Source organism: Strix aluco, chromosome 4 (genome assembly GCF_031877795.1).
Source record: "Strix aluco isolate bStrAlu1 chromosome 4, bStrAlu1.hap1, whole genome shotgun sequence".
Taxonomy (NCBI): domain Eukaryota; kingdom Metazoa; phylum Chordata; class Aves; order Strigiformes; family Strigidae; genus Strix; species Strix aluco.
In genome coordinates, this window is record NC_133934.1 from 64,815,980 (window position 1) to 64,837,933 (window position 21,954).

The window sequence follows — 21,954 nt, forward strand, 5'->3', positions numbered from 1 at the left end:
AGCTGCTCTTCCAAAAATTTGCAGCACCACTTTCTTGACAATTTGTAGAGATGCAGCTGAACTCTGCTCTAATTACATACCAAGCTACCTGCACATTTTCTATTCAGTCCTGCAATGCAGCAGCCAGGAGGCTTTGCTAAAACAACCACCAGGGACTAGACAGCAAGCTAATCTACTTCAGACAGATGCATATTAACTCTGTGTACAAAGCCCAAGAGTTTTGAAATTACATGCCAGTTTTCACAGACAAGTGTTCTGTTCGTATTCAAGTGTCCATAATGTGATTTGTCTGACTCTTACCTACCGTTAGAAATACAAGTGGGAGTTGTTCTATTACAGACAACCCCCACTTAAAATATCATCCCAACTGGGGATTCCTGGTGCAGAAGACTAAGTAGTTGCTCTCACCTCAACATACACATATTGAAATAGGCAGAGACTAACCAACCCAAACAAAATTATCCTACAGTGACACAGCCATGCAGAAGATGCACAAAGACTAGCAGCTGTATGTTTTATATTATCGGCTTTGAGCCTTGAAGACAAACAACTGCCAAGCATCACATCTAACAGCAGTACTTATTTCTGTTTCTGAGCAGTCATATCCACATGGCTTTCTCTCCTCAGGTTCTGGGTTTTGGTTTCAGGGGGGTTATGGGTTGGGGTTTTTTTGCTTTGTGGGTTTTTTTTGTCGGTTGTTTGGGGGGTGGTGGTGGTGGTGGTGTTACTTCGTTCATTTTGGGGGGAGTGGTTTGAGTTTTGTCTTGGAAGAAATGTATGTGACCTTCATCTTGCATCTTTACAAATGCAGACTGAGGGATGCTTTTGTTCTATTATCCCTAGTGTCTCGCCTCCAGAGGAAAACCAGTTGACAGCTACACAAGCAATCAAACTCTAGAGCAATTTTTCAGGGTGCAACAACTTGAACTATCCTTTGGAGAGTCCCTGCAAATGCTGGCATGAAAGACTACGCAAGTTCAAGCCCCTAGATGATGATCAGATCTCCCAACTTGAGCAGCAGGGCTAGGGATAGAAGAAAACAAAATGGATTGAAATGTTAAGCATGCAAGAAAGATTAGGGAAAGTGAGTAAATACAAGGTTTTAACTCCTCCATGGCACCTAGGCATACACGTACTGGGATACATCTCCCTGGAAAATAGAGTTTAAAATTTGTCAGTTCATCAAATCTAAGGCTATTTATTTGAAAAGGACGAGCCATTTTTCCAGTCTTCTGAAGCACACAATTTGTCCACCTTGTAACACAATCCACTTCTCTTTATCAGAGAATGTTTGAGAAAAAAAAGAAACAGTGATGGTTTCTCCAGCTTCACACAAGCAGAAGTAGATTCAGTGGGACTGTCAGTACTAGACATTATTGTGCTTCAGATTCGACTTCCTTAAAATAAAGATCCAAGGTTTTTTACCAGCAGTGAATAATCATACAAATATGCAGCCCAGACTGCTGCAAGAGACACGATCACATGCCACGTGGTACAGTGGCCCCTTCCATAGAAAAGTGCAGTTATTTAAAACTACAAACAAGGAATCCATCTTTTTCCATTCAATTGACAGGCCCAAGATCACTCAGGAGACAGCTCTCTTGGGACTTGTTGAAGTACGAGAAACACTTGTGCACAAAACCTGGGAAGAACCACAGCTCTTTCCTGCACAGGTGGTCTAGGTAGTTCCTTCATACTGTACATGCTGCAAAGGTGATGGGCAGAGAGCTTCATAGGCTTTGCACCCACAGGTGTATCTGTTGCAGCACCGAGATGATTCTGGGCCTAACAAGAACCTTGTGCAATTCAGTGTGAAGGCTGTGCTGGTAATTTTTCCCGGTGAGAAAGCAGACCCATCTTGGCTCCCAGTTCTGCAGAGATTAAGTGGTTACAGGAGCTCTTTGTAAGAAATCCATTTCTTCACAAATTTGTCAGAACCTCAGCATCACCTGTGCTTCAGGACCAACATTAACACCCATGATGACAGCCACAACAGAAAAACAGTGTACACAAGAACTAGGAACTCCATCCTGTAACTTCATATCAAAGTTCTCCACAAAAGTGTTCACAGTTCAGAAATTTTCATTCAGTTGCACATTACATTTTACTGCATCTGTAATCTTTTTACTATGAAAACTTTCACAAAGCATAAACAAGCTATTCTGTTCTATGAGTTAGCTTCCTCTTCAAAGGAAAAGTGATTAATCGTCATAGCAGTACCCATCACTACATGCACTATGACATTAAGCTACTAAATGCATGAAACCGAACAGTAACGTTAACCTGACAAATTATGATGACATCTCGATCCACTAACAAAGGCTGTGTATATTTAATTACTCATGTATTACTGTCATGAACATAACAGCTTTAAAAATATTTGACAGATTTAAAAAAAATTTTTGATTTATGTATAAAGCATCAGCTCAACAATACAAAACAGGCTTCTGGAAATGGAAAAAAAAGGATCAATGTTTTGAATGCTACTCAGCACCACACAACTTGACAAAAAGACAAACTTACACAACACTGTACACAAGTTATCAAGTACGAGACAGCAACTGGGTTTAGTAACAGAAAATGTAACTATCAAAGCTGTATCTTCAATTCTCCTTCCTCTAGATGGCAAAATGATTCACAGTAAATTCAAAAATTGAGCACAAAAATTATTTAGCAGTAAACAGTTTTCTCTCATAAGAAATAACCTACGTCTGAAGAGAATTAAGCCTTGACCCTTAAGATGTATCTGAGGAAATTCCAGGCAGTATTATACAGTTAAAGACAATTTTATAGGTATAAGCCTTAATGGTACAATAAATCTCACAATTTCTCATTAATCCATTTAAGTTTGAGAAAGTATCGGTAGACAAAATTAAGTATAAATACTGGAGTCAAATCAGAAATGAAGGCATTAACAGTGCAAGGTAAGTTCATACGATCTTTGGAAGTTGAAAGGTTTTTGAAGTCTTTGATATACATATCTATGTGTAGGCAGAAACACACATACACTGAGATTAAAACTAGCTCCCCCTCCACTGGACCTCTTCACAGAAATTAAGTCAAAAGCCTAAAAAAGCTGTAGCTGCATCTCATTATGTATAAACAAGCCTGCCCTCTAGTGTACTGATCGGTCAAGCTAGTAAATTTATTTTTATGTTTTCTGTATTCAAGTGACTAAAATCCCCTAACACTGGTTATTACTAAGCAAAACTGTGCTGTTATGTTTATTTTTCTGATACAGCATATGAAGCTTGTTATCACCTCCAGCTCTCCGGTGCACTGAATTATCTTTACTAAGAGATGAGCCGAAAACATGCTTAAGTAGATTTACTCTTTAAAAACCCCAAAACTATTTTCACATGTATAGTATAAAAACTTGATAATGGAATTATAGTAGTAGTTAACTGTTCGTGCTGCTAGAGATTTAGAGACAGCAGTTAGCAGCATTTAGCTCCAAGTTATTCAAGCCTTTACTAAGTCTGTTTGCATGCAATTCAGCATTTTCACAGAAAAGAGCTATCAAGCATTGGAACAGGCTGCCCAAGGAAGTGGTTGAGTCACCATTCCTGGAGGTATTTAAAATATGTGTAGACCTGACACTTAGGGACATGGCTTACTGGTAGACTTGGTACTGACAAGTTAATGATTGGATTCAATCTTAAAGCTTCTTTCAACATAAGTAATTCTACGATTTTTCTATTTCTCCAGCTTGCTATAACCAGCCTATTGAACTACTCCAGACAAGCATATTTCTTGTACAGCATTTTCCAGCTTTTTTGTAAAGCCACTTGAAATATGTCCTTGGTTAATATCATCTTCTGTACTTATATGTGTTCAAAACATGTGGTTTAACCAAAAAAAAAAATATCTCATAAAATTTACTATAACTACAGTCAGCAGTCCAGAAGTCAGTTAAAGATTCTGGAAACAGGTAATGTGCTGAACTTTTGGTTTAAAAGCTAGCCTTCTCCAGATTCAAGAGTGTATTATTTCAGAAGACTTCTAAGCCTTCAATTGGAAGCAGCATACCTGAAGATATTCCATTCTACTACTAAATAATTTCAAATTCTAAACTTGGATTCAGAAAGAATGCTTATTTTTCAGCTGATATTTTATCCATTTTCCTCAGCTAGCAGTAAATCATTTTACTCCAAAATGTGTGCAGGCTACATCCACATCTCAAAAGTAAGAGTCTTACGTGATCAACACAAGATACAAGTGAAAACAATCAACTAGAGTTTCACAAAAAAACTCCAACCAGTCACTTTCCTTAAGGATTAACATGTTATGCGCACATCTTGTTCAGCTACATTTAAGGACACAGAAATCCAAGAAGAAAAAAGACTTAACTGAAGGCACAGTATTTTTTTTTCAATTACTTGAAATTCAACTTTACTGCATTTTTAATTGCAAGGAACTTGCTGATACTCAGCCAAGTATATACAATCTGTTTTTTAACATTGTCACATCTTACAAGTCTCACTAATAAATCTGATCTTGACAAAACCAGTTTTAGGAAGAGCATCTCATGAGCATGCGTTAAGCAATTAAGACGAGGAAGTAATTTCAAGTAAAAACCATTGAGATAACTGACTTGAAGAGGAAAAAGTTTATTCAACTATTGCCATATCAGAACAACGAAGCAGCCCTTACATGTAGCCACTCATCAGAAAGGACATTACAAAACATTAACATAATGTAATAGATCAATTTTCTTTCAGGCATTTTCAAAGGACAAATCAGACCCACAGACTCTTCTGCTCTGGTGTGCAAGAAAAAAGCTGGAAAGGAACAAAGCAAGCAGCCAAACTTTTCTTCCTATCTGACAATATACCTCTGCTATTCAGAGCTTCTTGACGATCAAGGTGACACAAGCAGTATTCAAGAGCTAAGTTATTACCATTTCTGCAGTATTTGAGCCCATAAGTACCAATTTTAGACAGTGAGTTCCTATTGCACACATTTTCAAAAAGAGAAAGGAAAATAAAGAAGACAGGCCCAACTCTGCCCTCAAATGCTCAGAAAGAATTTTCTGTACACAGACTGCATGGCCCTTCCACAGGACAGGTGTTGGAACTGCTGAGCAACTACAGAGCCCTTATTTACTGTGAAGCAAAATAAGCCTTCAAGCGTCCCTTACTTGATCTTAGCAGGTCAAATTCTCTGTCCAACAGCTCCTCCTCTGTCAACTTGGAAAAATTGTCCTCTCCAAATGGGTTCCAGCCTGACATATCAGGTGGGTTATTGATGCTCTGCTTTGGGTAACTGGCAATTGCTTCAGCATCCAGAATACCTGGCCTGTAAAGTAAGTTCATGGAAGTAAATAGAAACATTACAAGATTGTTTATCAGGGTGAAAAATCTTTAACAGGCTTCATTAGGCAAAATACTACATACAAATAACATGCATGCATTAACAGCTCATCCCAAAAGCATCCGAAAGCTAACTTAAGGGAAAACGGATCACTTGAAATATGTGGTTTGATCACATGATTTCTTTATGCAATCCTTGGACTTTCATTATTCAACTTATTAATTGTAGCCAAAGCACAGAATCCTTCATCAAGTTGACATGCAAGGGCAAAAACTCTATTTCACTCTATGGTCATTTCTATATTGCTGTAGGAGACTGACTTGTTTTTCTCAAAAAAAGCCTGTTTGGTTTTCATCAGTTCTCTTTATTTTCAAATTATTTTTTCTTGGCAGACACATTAAGTGCCTTTGAATTCTACATCCATCCAACTGATAGAAATAACTGAACCAGTTGACATAACAGCTTCTGCTTGGATTAGTCTTATCTACACAAAGAAACCTTTGACCAGATGTGGTTTTCCTTTCATGCAAGTTTAGCAAATTACGCCTACTACTTCTCTGTTTGTCTGAAGCAGACTAGAAAAGCAGCAATCAGCAAGTTACAGTGTGCTAACTGGTTCTCTCTCTATGCCCAGCCAGGCTCTGCAGGCCACACCTGCAGCCCAGCTTCATGTGGAACCATCTCTTCAAGACAAGAGAAAGGAGAAGGGGCTTCTTCCTATCAGCTTGGGTCCTATCATCCCAAAGACTACTGGCTCTTTCCACTGAAAGAAGGACAACATGCGATACAACGCAATGCATTTAATATGTCAAGGGAAAAGAAACTCATCGCCCCCTCCTTTAATATAAGAAGTATTAAGTATACAAGAAGTATATTTTTTGTTTACACGATCAATCTCATGTATTGCAAACCATTGCTAATTCAGAGTCATTGACTCAAAGCTAACCAGCAGGACCAAAATCTTCAGCCAAACACACGGAAGAGAAACTGGAAATGTATATATTTACTTCCAGACTGGAATGATTCCTTTCAGAAATTATTTGTGACAGAAGTACTCTGGCAATAGACCTGCCTGAAGTACAGCTGGTAAATCTCAGATATGGGCACAGAAGTGCAGGATGACACTCTGCTAGGGATTAGACTACCTAATTGGCAAGATGAAGCCAAACTGGTCATGGTGATAATATTACATCAATCCAGCCCACAGCAGGGAATATTTTGGTTTTTACACTTTCAACACACTGTAACCTAGAAGAGACTGACAGCAGCACCTGAAACATGTAGCCACACTATTAACTGAAAGCCTGTGTCAAGACTGACTGCACCAAAGACTCAGCATTTCGACAATTGCAAAGCACTTATCTTTCAATATAGTATAGTAGGAACCTATACAAATACATAACCTAGCTTCTAACATTAGTGAAACTGGACAAATCTGTGATTTTTTAGTTTTTAAACAGAAAAGAAAGGTTTTCTATTCCACACACAGTTTTTCATAAGAATTATTGGAAAAGTCATTATTTATTACACCTTATTAAGCAAGGGTAAGTCCACAGCCCTCTGCAAAGGGATTATACCTCTGATGAGGTATACTCTATCAAATAACATACTTAAGTCAGACCTCTGATCAATAGACACAAGAGTTAGAAGCCCTAGCAAATAAATACCAACTATAAGGCCTCTCTTAAAGAGTGTTTAAGGTGACTTTCACATGCCCATAACCTTGCTCAACATTGGCTACTAACCATCTTAAGCAAAGTCAGTTCCTGGAATAAATCCATGAACAAGCAAAAGAGGAAGACAGGGGTTCTTTAAGAAGTTGTACCAGGCTCATCCTAAAATATTCTTTACTACTAAACAGCAACTATCCAACTGCTTCAACTAATACCTTACTACTGAAGCAGGTAATTTCTGAGGAAAGGATTCAGTAGTGCTCATCACAATTAGCAATGTAAGCAATAAGTAACCCTTGGGTACATCTGTGTCAGAATACTTGCCTGCTTGCAGGGTAGGGACAATCTGCCACTGTTCCAGCATGCACTGGAAGTGACCCAGGGTAGGAGATTAAGGCTGGTGAGAAGTCTTGTGGAGAAGTGATATATTCAGGAGACTGCGCCTGTTGCGACCGCTGTTGCTGCTGAGCCAGCATCTGCTGCTGTAGGAGAGCGTGCTGATATTGCTGCACCTAAGAAAGAGAATGATCATGTTACCAAGTCATCTGAGTCAGCATTAATCTTTTCTGCTAAGTAACAATACCAGCCTTGCAGTCAAACGCACTAACCACCACCACACTCCAGAAAAGCTTGGTAGCTTCAGCAGAAGCAAGAAGACAGACCTGTCCACTATACAGGTGAAAAAAACCTGCCCTAACAGGTCAGTAATACCATTTTTCCCTTCCAACACATTATCCCTTAGCTTTTTGTAATTACTGCAAACTAAGCATATGCTACTGCAGCACTAAAAAGTTAGTTTTCATCATACCTTATTCTTAATTATTCATAATCAAAATTCATAATTGCTCCCGACTTTTGAAAAAACAGATTATGCAGTTTGCTTTCTTGCTTTTAAAGTAGGAATTTCAAGTCACAATGCCTTGTATCACTTAGTAGTCTAACATACATTTGTTGCTGTGGTCACTTGGAAGCCTTAAGCACCAAGTATGTTTCAAACTACTATATACCTACTTCATGAAGTTTAGGATATATCCCATCTGATTAATACAGAAGTGCAACTCCAGATAAGCTTCTGCAACCAAGATTGGGTTAACTTTTTTTTCCCCAACTGAGTATCATTTTAGATGCTGAACTCCACGCTATTTACCACATCCACACCTCATTACACCTACTCACAAATTCATCTTATTGCATCTTCATAACAGACTTACAAACACAGCACGTATTTTAAGATTTTACTGTCTATGTTCCATTCTTGACATACCATAGCAGGATACTGAGATTGGGAAGGTTGCTGCTGGTACACAGACTGCATCAACAGCTGCTGTTGGACCATCTGCTGGTGCATTGCTTGTTGATACTATAGTTGAAAAGAAGAAAATAGCTTTAAGAAGTCGTGATCTCCCCTTTAGGAATATCCAGATATTTAGAAACAGCATCAATTAAAATATGACTTCTGTGACTCAACAGCATTTTTCACTTAAGACATCACATAACCAAGAATCACCTTGCAATTCAGTCACAGCATTTTAATGACTCTGTGTTTAGAAGCTTTTCCGTTTTTTCCCCCCAATTAATACCAGCCTGTTTAACAAAAAATTAAACTACATACTCAGCACTGCCTTTTCTGAGGCTGGCCAATTAACATCCCAACTTCTGTAGTTTTCACCAGTGCTGAGTCACTTTGGAAAATAATTCAGCTGTGCTTTAAAGAATAACATGTCTCAAAATGGGAAAAAAAGAAGAATAGCAATACGTGCCTTGGACAGGATCTGAACATTCTTGTCTGACCTAGCTGCTCTTCCGTTATGTTTACAGTAATTTATGCTGCACAACTTAAGTGATTATACTTGACAGTATGCAAGCTGGACAGCGTTAGAATACATGTCATGCACGAAAAATCTGCGTGGACAGAACAATTACCAAAACAGTTCTTTGCTGACCAAGAAAAATCAAAGAAAGCAAAACTGGCAAAAAATGCTACTGAGATGGTGTAGGTACAACCATCTACTGCAAGCATAGCATCATCACCTAGATAATTCCTAACATATATCTTAAGCACATTTACACGCAAAACCTTTGTTTGGGCCACATGGTGGTGATTCAAAGCAAGATGGGATTCACTGTCAAACTAAAAAAACAAGATAGCACAAAGAAGGCAGCTTTCTAGGGTAAGCATTACAGTGCCTATGAAGAGACAAAGTTAAAAAGAAGGGGCAGGAGCCATGATCCTTTTATCCTAGCGGGAAAAAGAACAGGCCACAACAGCAGAAATGTTTAATTAGCACATGATTCCAAGTGTTATTAACAGGCATAACATGTGTCTCTTAGAAACCTAACAGATTCAACTTGTACCTGCTGAATGTAAGCATCCTGAACTGTAGGTTGCTGCTGCTGGTGATGTAAATGGTGTAGCTGCTGTAGTCTCCAGTCCCCTTGCTGCAGCTGCTGCAGAACTCTGTTCTGCTGCGGGGGGTGCTGGTTGGTCCCTTGGGACTGTAACATTTCTTGTCCATTCCCTGGGCGCATGGTTCCTGTGATAGTCAGACAACACCATTGACATACTGATCTCTAAAGTTTAGCTAGAGCACTCCCTGGCAGTTAAGATCTTTATTTAACACTTCAAGGTGAAACAGTTTATTAATTTCCCTTCCCAGTCTGACAACTAGTAGAGCTGGTAGATACGGTAGATACTAAGTTCTCTTCTCCAAAAATACTTACGTGCCTGTCAAGGCACAATTTCTACTTACAAGATGTGGGAAGCTTCATTTGGTCTCACAACAGAGGAAGCTGGGTTCAAGATTTCTGCTTTACTTACACTTAAGTTGTACCTTCTACTGTCTCAAACCCTAACCCTCAAAACATACAGTTTTCTATGCATACAACACGTTCGATGGTTTTTTTTAAGGGAACTATTGGCTCACTTGTCAAATTCCCTAAACAGAACACCTGATTGATTTTGCCATTCAATTGTTTTTGCAGCCTTTTAAGTAAGCAGTTACTAACATAAATCAATCTCTTCTTGCGTGCTGTATTTATATTCTGAAGTGCCCAGGAATGATCTGTTACTTGTCATAACAGGAAAAGCTTTCCAAGTTGGATGTTATCTGGATCCTGCCTAGTAAAAGTTGTTTACACCTGGGACACATTCTCAGCAGCCTTTTGATCAGAGCCTTTCCTAATACCATCCCTGAAGCTACTCTTCCTGTACTGTAACATCACACAGTTCAACTAGGAAAGTACTGGAGATGTAAATGAAAACTATTTAAGTGAATATTTACTGGAGCCATAACTCTTTTTTAAAGGAGATGAAGAAAAACTCAAAGGATTTATCTAAAACCCATTTCACTCGATTGAGCTTCCCTCAATTACTCCTGTTACCCCTCTATTGCACCCACAGTTCAATGTGAAATGCATCCATCAATCATTAGCAAAGTGAACTTTTTGCATGGTTCCAGCCTACAAATAATACCAACATATTGTTGATATCTCATGACTTATTGAGGCACAGGGAAAATATTTCTCCTACTACCATGAAAGCAGTTTGTTACAGAAGACCTCAGTATTTTTCATGAATTATTTGAAAGTCAAAACTGAGCATGAGCCTCTCTCGCAACCCACAGTGGGAAAGTTCGTGCAAAATCAGTGTTAAGCACCAAAAATACCTTCACTTCTCAACAAATTGCATTTAGTTTTTGTGGCACCTGGTCAAACTTATTTGCACATTTAGAATCTTTCAGAAAGGATGAAGATTCAGGTTTTAGCATATAAAAAAGAAGATGAATTTGAGTTTTAAATGTTATCCCTACTAGAGCAAGAAGGAAGAGACAGACAATATTCATTCTTCATTTATTTTGATCCATCCTTAGACTTTGTTAAGTTACCTTTTTGCCCACGATTACCAAATTCACCAGGAACTTGTACTTTGACTGGAGTTGCTGAGCTCTGGATCGTCAGCACACTAGAAGTGGCAGTACTTGAATTGGCCTTTGGTCTTTGTCGTGGTGCAATTGAGGTTTCTGTTGGTCCAACAGTATCTGTTATTCTGAAATGACAAGTATTCCCACAGAAGAGTCATGTTAAAAAAGGACTTTCTTCTTCAAATTAGACGCAGTATATCTCTTAATAGCTCAATTATGTCTTAACCACAGGCTGCTCTACTTCTGAATTTGATTGTAATACCTTAAAATTTGCTTCCTAAATTCCACTCCCCACCCATCACAGCCATACAATATACAATTGCTGCAGAACACCATTAAGAAGGAGCTATGCAATAGCCTTATTCCCAAGGAGACCATGGAACTACATGAAATCTCTCTGTAAAAGCTTTCCTCACTTCACACTAGTGAGTGAAAGTTATGTCTAGCGCTTGAGTCAGCAATCCTATGACTAGAGGTATGATAACTGTTCATACTTAAAGGAAATAAGATTAAGAAAAATCTTATCTGTAAATCAACTCATTTCTACCTTTTGTTAGAGATTTTAGCCTCTAGCAGTTATAACATCCATAAACTGCTCAAAAGATTTGCGTCTTTCCTGAAGTACTTCAGAGATGTGTAATAGTCTGCTGGGTTAATAAAGATGTTCAAAACCCAAGTACTTGTACTTGAGAGCTTTAATGCCATTATCAGGTTACAGTATATGCATTTTTTTAAAGCTGTCCGATTGCTTAAAAACACTAATTCACCATCTGAGCCATCAGTATGTAACACCTCATATTAATTCCTACCATATTATATTAAGACACCATCTGCCTTAACCTGCTGTAATTTACAGCCATCAGGAAAATATTATCTAGGAAGAACTATGAACCTTGCTTGGCACTAGATTTAGTTGGAGTTTAAAAGATTATTCCATAGATACTCTACACCTGCTGTACATTACCAACTGACAGCAGAGCCAGCAAAACCAACCACGTCCAGGCCATGACATTACCTTAAAATGGTACATACATATCTACATAGCTCAAATGCAGCTTAGATGAGCCCATTCATTTGCTTCTCATTCACAATAGACTAAGGAAGTCAGAGTTGAAATAGAACTCATAGTTATAACTAAATATAAGAGTACCTAAGTCACACATGATGGTAGATCCAAAACCCAAACAACTTCCATTAAACAAAGAATAGAAGTGTAAAGGATTCTTCCAGCACTAACATCAAGCATACACATCATAGCAGATGTAAAAAAGCATGAATAGGAATTCCTGATGTTAATAAAAACAAAAACAAAAGTACAAAAAAAGGAATAATTTAGTATAAAAAACAGAGGTTTTGAAAGAACAAAATCTATTTACTTTCAATCAAATTTGATTTGTATATTTAAATAAAATTCCTAAGAACAGTTTATGTGTACCATATTATCCTCACCTACCACTGAAATCTTTTATTTCAAAATTCACTTATCACACTAAGTGAAAATAAGACAGATCAGACAGCTAGCACTTATTTATTCCACGACAAAACAGGCTCTCATTTTCCCTCCATGGATTCTCAATACAATGAAAAAAAGCAATGGAGTGGAAACCAAAGAGAGACCTGAAGCTCTCAGAATTGCTGTTTGTGTGTTCTAATGACCTCTGCTAGTAAGATAATTTTTCATTTATTAACAAGCATATGAAAACAAGTTTCAGACAAACATGGAGCTTAACAATATTAGCAAAAAAAAAGTAAAGCCACATCCACTGCTCACCTTGCTTTTATTTGGCTTTTTCTAGCAGCTGCCTCACTAGCTGTCATGGGTTCAGGAAGAGTTGAAGGGACAGGAGAATTCTTGGGAAAAATAAATTTGAATAAATTAAAAACCCAAAATCCTGGAATAAAAAAAATCATTACATATTCAAAACGAACACTTGGGTTCAAGTTTTTCATGTTACAAGGCTTCATGCAGAACTCATACAGCTGCAGATTAAAAGTGTTTCAATTTAACAGTATCTCTCTGTTCTCTTACCAGTTGCAAAAGTAAAATAAAAACATTACTGGTCTGACTGTTTTGTCAACAACTTCGCTTCATTCACACACTACCAACTACCAACAATAAAGTAAAACATTTTCTCCAAATGTTTTCTTGTAACTGCACAGAACAGAGACTTATTTTAGCCTCAAGTTTAAGGACTAAATCAAAGTCTAACCTTTGGATAAAACAACAGTAGTTTTTTTGTCCACTCAGCTCTTACACCCCAACATAAATTCCAGAAAAACATGCCATATCTAAGCTTCTACGGTTCTTCAACTTAACCCCATCTCAGACCAATTCCTGAATAAATTACATTTCACCTAAACCACACTGAACCAAGGAAAACAGCAGTTTTGGGGGAGGGAGAAGGACGATTATCTCATTACACATGCACTGCCTCCTTACATAAACAACACAAATTACATTTGGTCACAAATAGTAGAGAAAGTCAATTATCAAATACCGCTTCTGAAGACTTTCATCAGTACTGGAATTAGCCAAGTCTTAGAAAGAGATAGACAGACACACTTCCGACTTTACCTTGAAAATGTAAACTGCTGTCAAAGACCATATACTGCACTGAGCCAGCCTCTCTTCTAACCTACAACAGTCATTCTTATTCTCAGGAAACTTCAAGAGGGAGGGTCAGGGGTGTCCACGTGCACATTTTTGTGCTGCTTTTCTTTTAAGGCAGCCATGGGAGCTAGAGGGACAAGCACTACCAAAGGAAATCAACAGCAACAGAAACCAGGGCATACACTGTTGCTTTTACTGCAGTTTTAACACGTCAGTGGAAAAAACATACACACCAAACAGCTTCACTTTGTAAGAATACTCCAGGCCCTTCTACTTTTCTAGGTCTGTCACAGGGCAAAGGGCCAAGTAAACAGGCAATTCCTATCTGCAAGGGCAGGGAGAAAAATCAAACAGACACATTTTCAAGTCACCTGAGTGAGATGATACTACTCCTCCAATGAGTAACATAGTAAATTCCCAAATTATGTTATGTCAAGTTATGCTTGTGTTTCAGGATAAAGTCTTTGAGGGAAAGTACAGTTATCGCACCTCCTATTCACACACTGCAACAGCGTAATGCAAAACCATTCAAAGCACTTGAAATTTAGCCTTTACCTAGTAAGTACTTCAAGGTTTTCTGATTTACTTAAGTTGCCAAAAAGCAGCACTCACATTTACTGAGCACCTCCTTCTACAAGGATCAATAATAAAGGAATTCAAAGGGATCTCACTAAGTTTATTCATCTGTCTCTGAAGGCAGTTTACTATAATTGACATTAGTGCCAAAATGAATTTTGAGACTGATTTTTCCTGATGCTTGAGATTCACTTTAAAATACTGAACATTATTCATGTGCCCTCAAATTCTATTGCACAATAATTAGATCTGTGAATGAGATGATCTTTGAGAGTTCAGACTTTCAAACAAAGTTCAAACTCACATGGAAAGTAAGGATAAGAATGCAGGCTAACCAAGGCACTATTGTTTGCCTTCCAGTTCACTGCAGTCCTTCCAGTGGATTAACATAATTGTTAAGGATGATTAAGAAAAAGGGTTTATCCAGAACATAAATGCTCTTCACACTACAGTGACAACATTAAACCTTCTATTGTCAAACAAGTTTAAGTTCTGTAGTATATTTCACATTAATTGTATTAGACACAAGAGATTAGTAATGGTTAAAACCATAAGTCAGGTATTGAGGCAGTATCCATGTAATTCATAGAGCTATGCCTCAAAATTAAAAAATATTTTGTTTAGAGAGCTAATGGTGCACATACGCAACAGCAGCTTAAAGTGTACTCTGCTCTATGTTTTAAATATAAGAGCAAGGTTTATTAAGAAATTGATATAATCTCTCAGGTGATTTGATAGCCTTCTCTCAATGCTACCTACAATATACACTAAAAATATGGAAAAAATTAACTACTTACATTAATATTAGACACTGGACAATCCTTTTTGGCAAATTTAAAGGCAAAGGAAGATACTTGAAAGATATCGGGCCTCTGTTCTTGATCTGGTTCAAGCATATATCCTGCAGAAATTGATAAAACCAAATTATCACTGTTGGAAATCAAAAAGCCTGTTGAGACAGCATGCCACCAGCAAGAAGAAATTCAGCAGTTCTGCCACATGAGTTTACCCCAGAAGGAGTAATTTTAATTATTATGTTGATTTTTTGGATATTTTAAATACTTTTTGTCAAGTCAAATTGTTTTTAGGGTCAAATACAGTTGCAGGAGATGTATGCTGTTTGATATTTTGACAGTTGTGGAAAGGGCAGCTACACTGATGTAGTGATTAGTAACTTGAGAAACAACATAAAACCAACTCACAGTACTAGAATCTTCTAAAGCTAATACAAAATTCACTGTAGCTAACAAGTTTCACAGATTGATGTAACTGCATCTGGTTAAAGTTCTACATCATCTTTTGCCTTGCAGGTTTAGTTGGCTATGCACATTTTTGTGTATTTAAAAAAAAAAAAATAGTCCCACGATAGAAGGACTTATTCCTGATAAGACACAAGAATTTCTGATGTCCCTTTCAAACATTACGTTCCCAAATTAGAAGATTTGGTGTTTTTCAAATAAAAGTTACTTTAGATTATTTACAGTATGACACAGAGGACAATCAGAAACCTTTCTTAAGTGACTGGAGAATCTAAATAAACAGTGAAAGATATTTTCTAAACAAGCCAAGCCTCCAAAAATATGTTCAGCTACAAAGAAAACAAACAACTTAAACTTAAGTTCTCAATTTTGATGAAAAAATTGCACTACATTTCCAAAATTGTCCAGTAGTACAGCCAATCTTAAACAAGATTTTGTAAAAAATCTTGAAGTATTTTTTAAAAAATAAATATAATTTTAGATAGATCTTAGAATTTTAGTCAAAGGCATTATTTCATGGCCAATGTAGTTTATAGCAAGTTTTATTTTTAACGGGTTTTACAAAACAGAGCAGATTTAAACTTGCAGTGACAGCACCATTAAGTGGAAACCGAATATATGAAGTGACAACTCCTGCCACTTGATTCTAAAATGTTAGATTTATGAAGTGGAGAATGTTCAGCTTGTCACTCCCCACCCCCCACCTTGTAAAAGAGCTGAGACGAAGCCAGAAGTCCCTGAAATACCTTTTATGACCAGCTGCAGCTTTTTTTGGCTTCCATTCCAAATGGAAAGAAGGGAAGTTTACATTATGAGATTCTTCCCCACCCACACATATTCCATGCCAGTAATGCTCATCTTGGCACAGCAGTTCATTGAATCTTAATAAATCAGCATTCATACTTATAAGGAGACAGGATTAAAACCTGTACTCTTCTAAAAGTAGCACTGTGACACAGAGAAAAGTATTTAATCACTTCAAAATTAATCTCATTTTGGCACTTATTAAGTATGTGCAGAAGGCAAACGCTTACCATGGTAACTGCTATTTCTCAATTACGAATGTGTGCTCAAAAAAGTGGTTTGGATTTGGTATTTCCTATTATACAAAAGCATAAACTATGTGGTCAACACATTCATAACTTAAAAATAAATTATATGAGCTCTATTCAAACTTTCTGAATTTTTCATATTCTGTTGGTCATACTCTGTCAAGTTAACCTGCTCAAAGTTTAAAACTAAGACAAGTGAAAATACTCATTATTCCTGTAAATATTAGATCCTGTATCTTTGTACCTGTATAACAGAATAAACGCTAGCCTCAGAGCTTGCTGTTTTCCTTCATACTCTTTGTGCTTTCAAAACTTTGTCAGAGTTCACAGAATCATAGAATCATCTAGGCTGGAAAAGACCTTGAAGATCATCCAGTTCAACCATTAACCTAACATAGACAGTTCCCAACTACACCATATCCTTAAGTGCTATGTCATCCCGACTCTTAAACACCTCCAGGGATGGGGACTCCACCACCTCCCTGGGCAGCCCATTCCAACACCTAACAACCCGTTCTGTAAAGAAACGCTTCCTAATATCCAGTCTAAACCTTCCCTGGCGCAACTTGAGGCCATTCCCTCTTGTCCTATCGCTTATTACTTGGTTAAAGAGACTCATCCCCAGCTCTCTGCAACCTCCTTTCAGGTAGTCGTAGTGGGCGATGAGGTCTCCCCTCAGCCTCCTCTTCTCCAGACTAAACAACCCCAGTTTCCTCAGCCGCTCCTCGTACGACATGTGCTCCAGACCCTTCACCAGCTTCGTTGCCCTTCTCTGGACACGCTCGAGTAATTCAATGTCCTTTTTGTAGTGAGGGGCCCAAAACTGAACACAGGAATCGAGGTGCGGCCTCACCAGTGCCGAGTACAGGGGTAAGATCCCTTCCCTGTCCCTGCCGGCCACGCTATTTCTGATACAAGTTCATGTCCAACACTTTGGGTTACACAAACTTGATCAGATTTTTGTTCTGTTATAAACCACAAAACTACTATCAAATTCTCCCCAGTGCAATTAATCTCAGTACAGTTATGTTTCTACACTAAACCTGCACTTCAAATTCATCTAAGCACAACTGGCCAACTTAGAAAATGCTGTTAACAGTCTGACATTCCATAGGAAATATACACTTAAGAGCAAAAAGAAACTATGAATAAATTAAGAGCTACTCTTTTCATTCCCCTTACCCCTCTGTGGGGTGTCACCCAAGAAAAAAAAAAAGAAAAATCATCCATGCCTCCCAAAGAAACAAAAAGTTCTTTTAACTTCACCAAAGGTCTTCTGAGTTGAGAGGAACAATTTAATCTGGCTAAATAAGACTAAATTTAAACAATTTATTCTTTCTAGTGTTTTACTCCGTTTCAATTCAGAGGTTATCAAACCCATTAAATGCCCAGAATACAGCAGCTGATTTTAACATGTCACCTGTGCAGGAGAAAGACTTGTCTGTACTTCATCCACCTGGCTCACTTCTAGCACCATTTCAAAGAAGCTTCCTCTCAGTTTCTGAAATTCCTCTCTGGGCTGGCACCTCAGTTCCGTACCCTGTGGTGCAGTCCTCCATTGAACAAATGGATAAGCAAGCCTCCTTTCAAGGGCACAAGCAGGAGTTGCAAGACAGATGGTAGCCAGGAGCAACTCCCACTGTTCACTCAAGAACCCAGCCAGTCTACACCACCCATCCAAGCACTCGCCTACATTAGCAGGATCTTCTGTGTTTTATTTGATTTACAAGGCAAAAGAATTGCCATGCTGCCCGGATACTTACGTATCAAACAGTGTATACTATGAGAGTATCGAGAATTGTCTGGAATGGTAAAGCTTCCATCACAAATAGCAACTTGACTTTCTCCAAAGGGAAGTGAGAAGAAACAAAGTTTATACAGCAAGCAGCCAAGTGCCTGCAAAAAAACACATACAGGCACTGTAAAGGGATGAGAATAAGCCTTTTACACAATAAAGCAGCACCAACAAGAAACAAATTGCATCCTAGCTACAGCTGATGCTTACACTGTTATGTAGAAGCTGCATTATGAAACACTGTGTTGATGTGACAAGCTGATATATAAAGCAGCTCTAAAAAGGCTTTCTTTCCCACTGACTCCTATATTAGGCAACAAACTACCAAAATCAGAGCATACCCAAGGGCTGCATTCACATTGTTGTATCACCCAGAGATACCGCTAGCGTTTCTGTTGAATTTAGTCTTCATTTACCTCACACTACTCAATAAAAACACCTTTCCTTATCATGCCACCAACAGGTTTCCACGAGAAATCACTGGTGACTATCAAGTAGCAACCTGAGCAGACAAAATGGAAAAAAATTCTAAATCATGTCCTCCTTATCTCAAAACAATCATCACACATGGCATTCATTTTATTTACAGAAGACACAACTACCAAAGATACCTGTACCATATTCTGCATTGTACAGCTGCATGTTATATTTCTCTTTCAAAGAATTACTTTTTCAGTTAGTCAATGATGCTTTTAACTTCCCACCACCACCACCACCTCAATTCCATATTTCATAGTACCTGATTTTTTGCTTACCCAGATATCTGCCTTGGTAGTAATTGGTTTTCCTCCATAAAGATTGATCATCTCAGGAGCTCTGTATGATAGTGTTGTATACCTAGCAGTATATAATTAGAAGAGGACAAGAGATGTAAAGTGTGCCTCAGAACTGAAAGTGTGTTTCCCTGCATCTGCCATGCACACACCATTCACACCCAAGTTTCAGATATGCACCTGGAATTGTCTTAAGCAATGCAAGTCATTTATTGCATTTGCAGCATCACAGAGTATCTGGAGTAGCACCCAAAAATTATCATACACAATAATAAATATTAGCTAAAATTTGCTTTTAATGTTATTTCCCCAGCACATGTACTTTTGCAAGAGTCACTTGGCTTAAATAGTGCAATGGCCATTCACTTGAAAGATGAAAGGTAAGAGTCCTGCAGGAGTATCCACTATCACATACTGAAATATACAGAATGTGGACTTCAAAAGACTAACATCTCAAAATAATTACTATACTGATAGTTAAAATATTTTTCAGAGCTAGAAAAAAAAACTGTATAATTTTAAAACTTGATAACAAGTAGTCTGTATTTATTCCTATGCAGCAGTTACCCTGAAGGGGCAAAACCACACTAGTACATATTTTTCAGGAGTGTGCCTGTAATAAAAGTTAAAATATTTTTCTGATCAGTCTTAGGATAATGAATATGAACCTTACTCTATAAATAAGATTCTATGTAAACCCATTTCAGCATTTATATCAGTTCTTTCTCTCTCATACCATTAGCTGTATTAAAATAGAACAAATTCAAAATATCAAACTTCTGAAATGGCCAGTAGCCATACATATGTTTTTCAACAACTGAATTTCAAAACAGCATGCCTTTTTCCAACAGTTCTATTCTTAAGAGTCTCAGTTTTACAAAAACAATCTGTGAATAAATGGAAGAAATCTATGTTACCAAATATTTTCACTGTTTTACTATATTTATGTCAACATTAGTTCAAATTCAACCATTAATTCCAATTCATATTAATATAAGATACACACACACTGCACAATAATACTTGGAAGTTTCCTAGCAGCACAATCATTGTTTACCATAGCCACTTAAAACTGAACTTACTTTTTAATTTCTTCTTCAACCACATTAACACCATCTTTTTGAGGATTCAGATATTTGTTAGTGGCACTGCCAAAATCACAGAGAACATAGTTCCCATTATCGTTTAACAATATGTTCTCCACCTTGAAAGGAAATCAACACACAGAAACATTAGATGAAAATAATAGCGTTTATTTCCAAGTGAGTTACTACCCATTCTCACACACAAACAGGAAAGTTTTCTGAAAAATCAATTGATAGAGTTGGCATTAGCAGTAAGTGATGTCTTACAGTTTAGTTTCTCTGTTTACAGCTCCACCAACAGCAAGTGCTCCCTTAACTAGAAGTCAGTCAGTGAAATACCTCCTATATTCTCAATCCTTTTTAAGTAGGCCATTGATTTTAACCTAGATGTTCCTTTTTATGAAATTCATACCTTTAGATCCCGGTGAACTATAGGTGTTTTGCACTGGTGCAACCGGGCAACAGCTTCACAGGTATCACAAAATATTCTCATTACTTCTGACTCAGTAAAGCCTGTCTGCAGACGCTGATTCATCTGATTCACAACTTGCCCAGCTAAAGGAACAACAAGGTAAGAATTACTAAAAAAGAAAATGAAATAATTATCATGTACAGAGACTTATTTATATGCAAAAAGTCCACAAATAAGATGCAAGAAAGTCTTCCACAGTTGCTGTATTTAAATAAAACAAATCTGTTTTTCCAAATGTGTGCTCTTGTATCATCCTAGATAGAAAAATTACTGTCTCAAGTGAGGAAAAAAAAGTCCCTATGACTGAAACCTGTTTGGGACAAATTGTCACAAACATAAAGAAGCACCCATCACACAAAGATGTTACCTCAAAAGTGTCTCTTGCATTTAGATCCATAGCCAAAACCCTGTCAGTCAACCAAGTTCAATTTAATTCATAGTCTAGACACCATCTCTCTGTCTTTCTGGGAGATAAAGGGAAAAAAAAAAGGGGGGGGGAGCCCTGAATCCACCCTTCAAGACAGACCTTACTTAACCTCTTCATAGGTTTCTTTCTAAGATTGAGCATCATTATTTCCCTGTTTCTTGAGGTAATTTTACCAGGTAAGACTGGGCTCTTCCCACCACAATGCTCACTTAACACTAAGAGATGAAGCAAGACTCAATATCTGCAGGGCCTTGGTGGGCATTCCATTGAAACAAGAATGCTTTGAAAAAGAAAAGCCTAGCATTGTCAAGTCATCTGACAGTTGACATCCACATGGCTATTGACCATTATAATTAAAGAAAGAGTGCTACCAACAGGGAGTCAGAAGCAAGCTCCCACAAGGATACAGAAATTCTCCCATACCAGCAGGGTAGAGGGTCAAAAATGTGGCCATTAGTTTTCAAGTTCTCCTTATTCCCTTCCCCAAAACACACATCAAGATTGTCTTTGTGTCCTTATGGTAGAGATTGCACAAGCTGTAATGTTTACTGCTTCTACTGCAAATAAAACCAACATAAACCTCCACTGAAAGCATCTTCAAGCATTACAGACAATGGGGTGGGTTTTCTTTCTAGTCTAGAAATACTTACTTTGTACTTATAGCACTTACTCTAATATCATCACCTATTTGGGTTAACCACCATCTCATATTATGAGGTCAGTGGCCAGTTACCCTAAATTTTGATGAACTTCAAAAGTTAAACTCAATGGCAAGTTTATTCCAATGCATATTGGTAAAGAAAAAAAAAAACAACTAGAAACTACCTGTTTTTACATATTGTTTGAAACAAAGTTACATTATAAAGCAGGACCACAAGACTGTTATTTTTATGGCCAGCATTATCAACACTAACTATGATATGCTCATTTATAACAAGTCACCTGTCAGATAAAAGTAAAGCATCTCTAACATTGTTACCTAAAACAAAAATAGCAAG

The 21,954-nt window shown here is 37.6% G+C and overlaps 1 protein-coding gene across 1 annotated transcript in view; it reads right to left on the reverse strand.

The window, feature by feature from the left end:
• Positions 1 to 21,954, reverse strand: part of BMP2K (BMP2 inducible kinase) — a 67,193-nt gene that overhangs the window by 17,427 nt on the left and 27,812 nt on the right. Inside the window, exons 4-14 of the mRNA XM_074823340.1 lie at positions 20,470 to 20,612; positions 20,055 to 20,176; positions 18,955 to 19,036; positions 18,168 to 18,300; positions 14,891 to 14,994; positions 12,678 to 12,757; positions 10,871 to 11,031; positions 9,342 to 9,520; positions 8,251 to 8,346; positions 7,311 to 7,498; positions 5,141 to 5,298 (exon numbers count right to left, since the gene is read on the reverse strand). Coding sequence (XP_074679441.1) covers positions 5,141 to 5,298; positions 7,311 to 7,498; positions 8,251 to 8,346; positions 9,342 to 9,520; positions 10,871 to 11,031; positions 12,678 to 12,757; positions 14,891 to 14,994; positions 18,168 to 18,300; positions 18,955 to 19,036; positions 20,055 to 20,176; positions 20,470 to 20,612 — 1,446 coding nt within the window. The remainder of the gene's footprint in view (positions 1 to 5,140; positions 5,299 to 7,310; positions 7,499 to 8,250; positions 8,347 to 9,341; positions 9,521 to 10,870; positions 11,032 to 12,677; positions 12,758 to 14,890; positions 14,995 to 18,167; positions 18,301 to 18,954; positions 19,037 to 20,054; positions 20,177 to 20,469; positions 20,613 to 21,954) is intronic.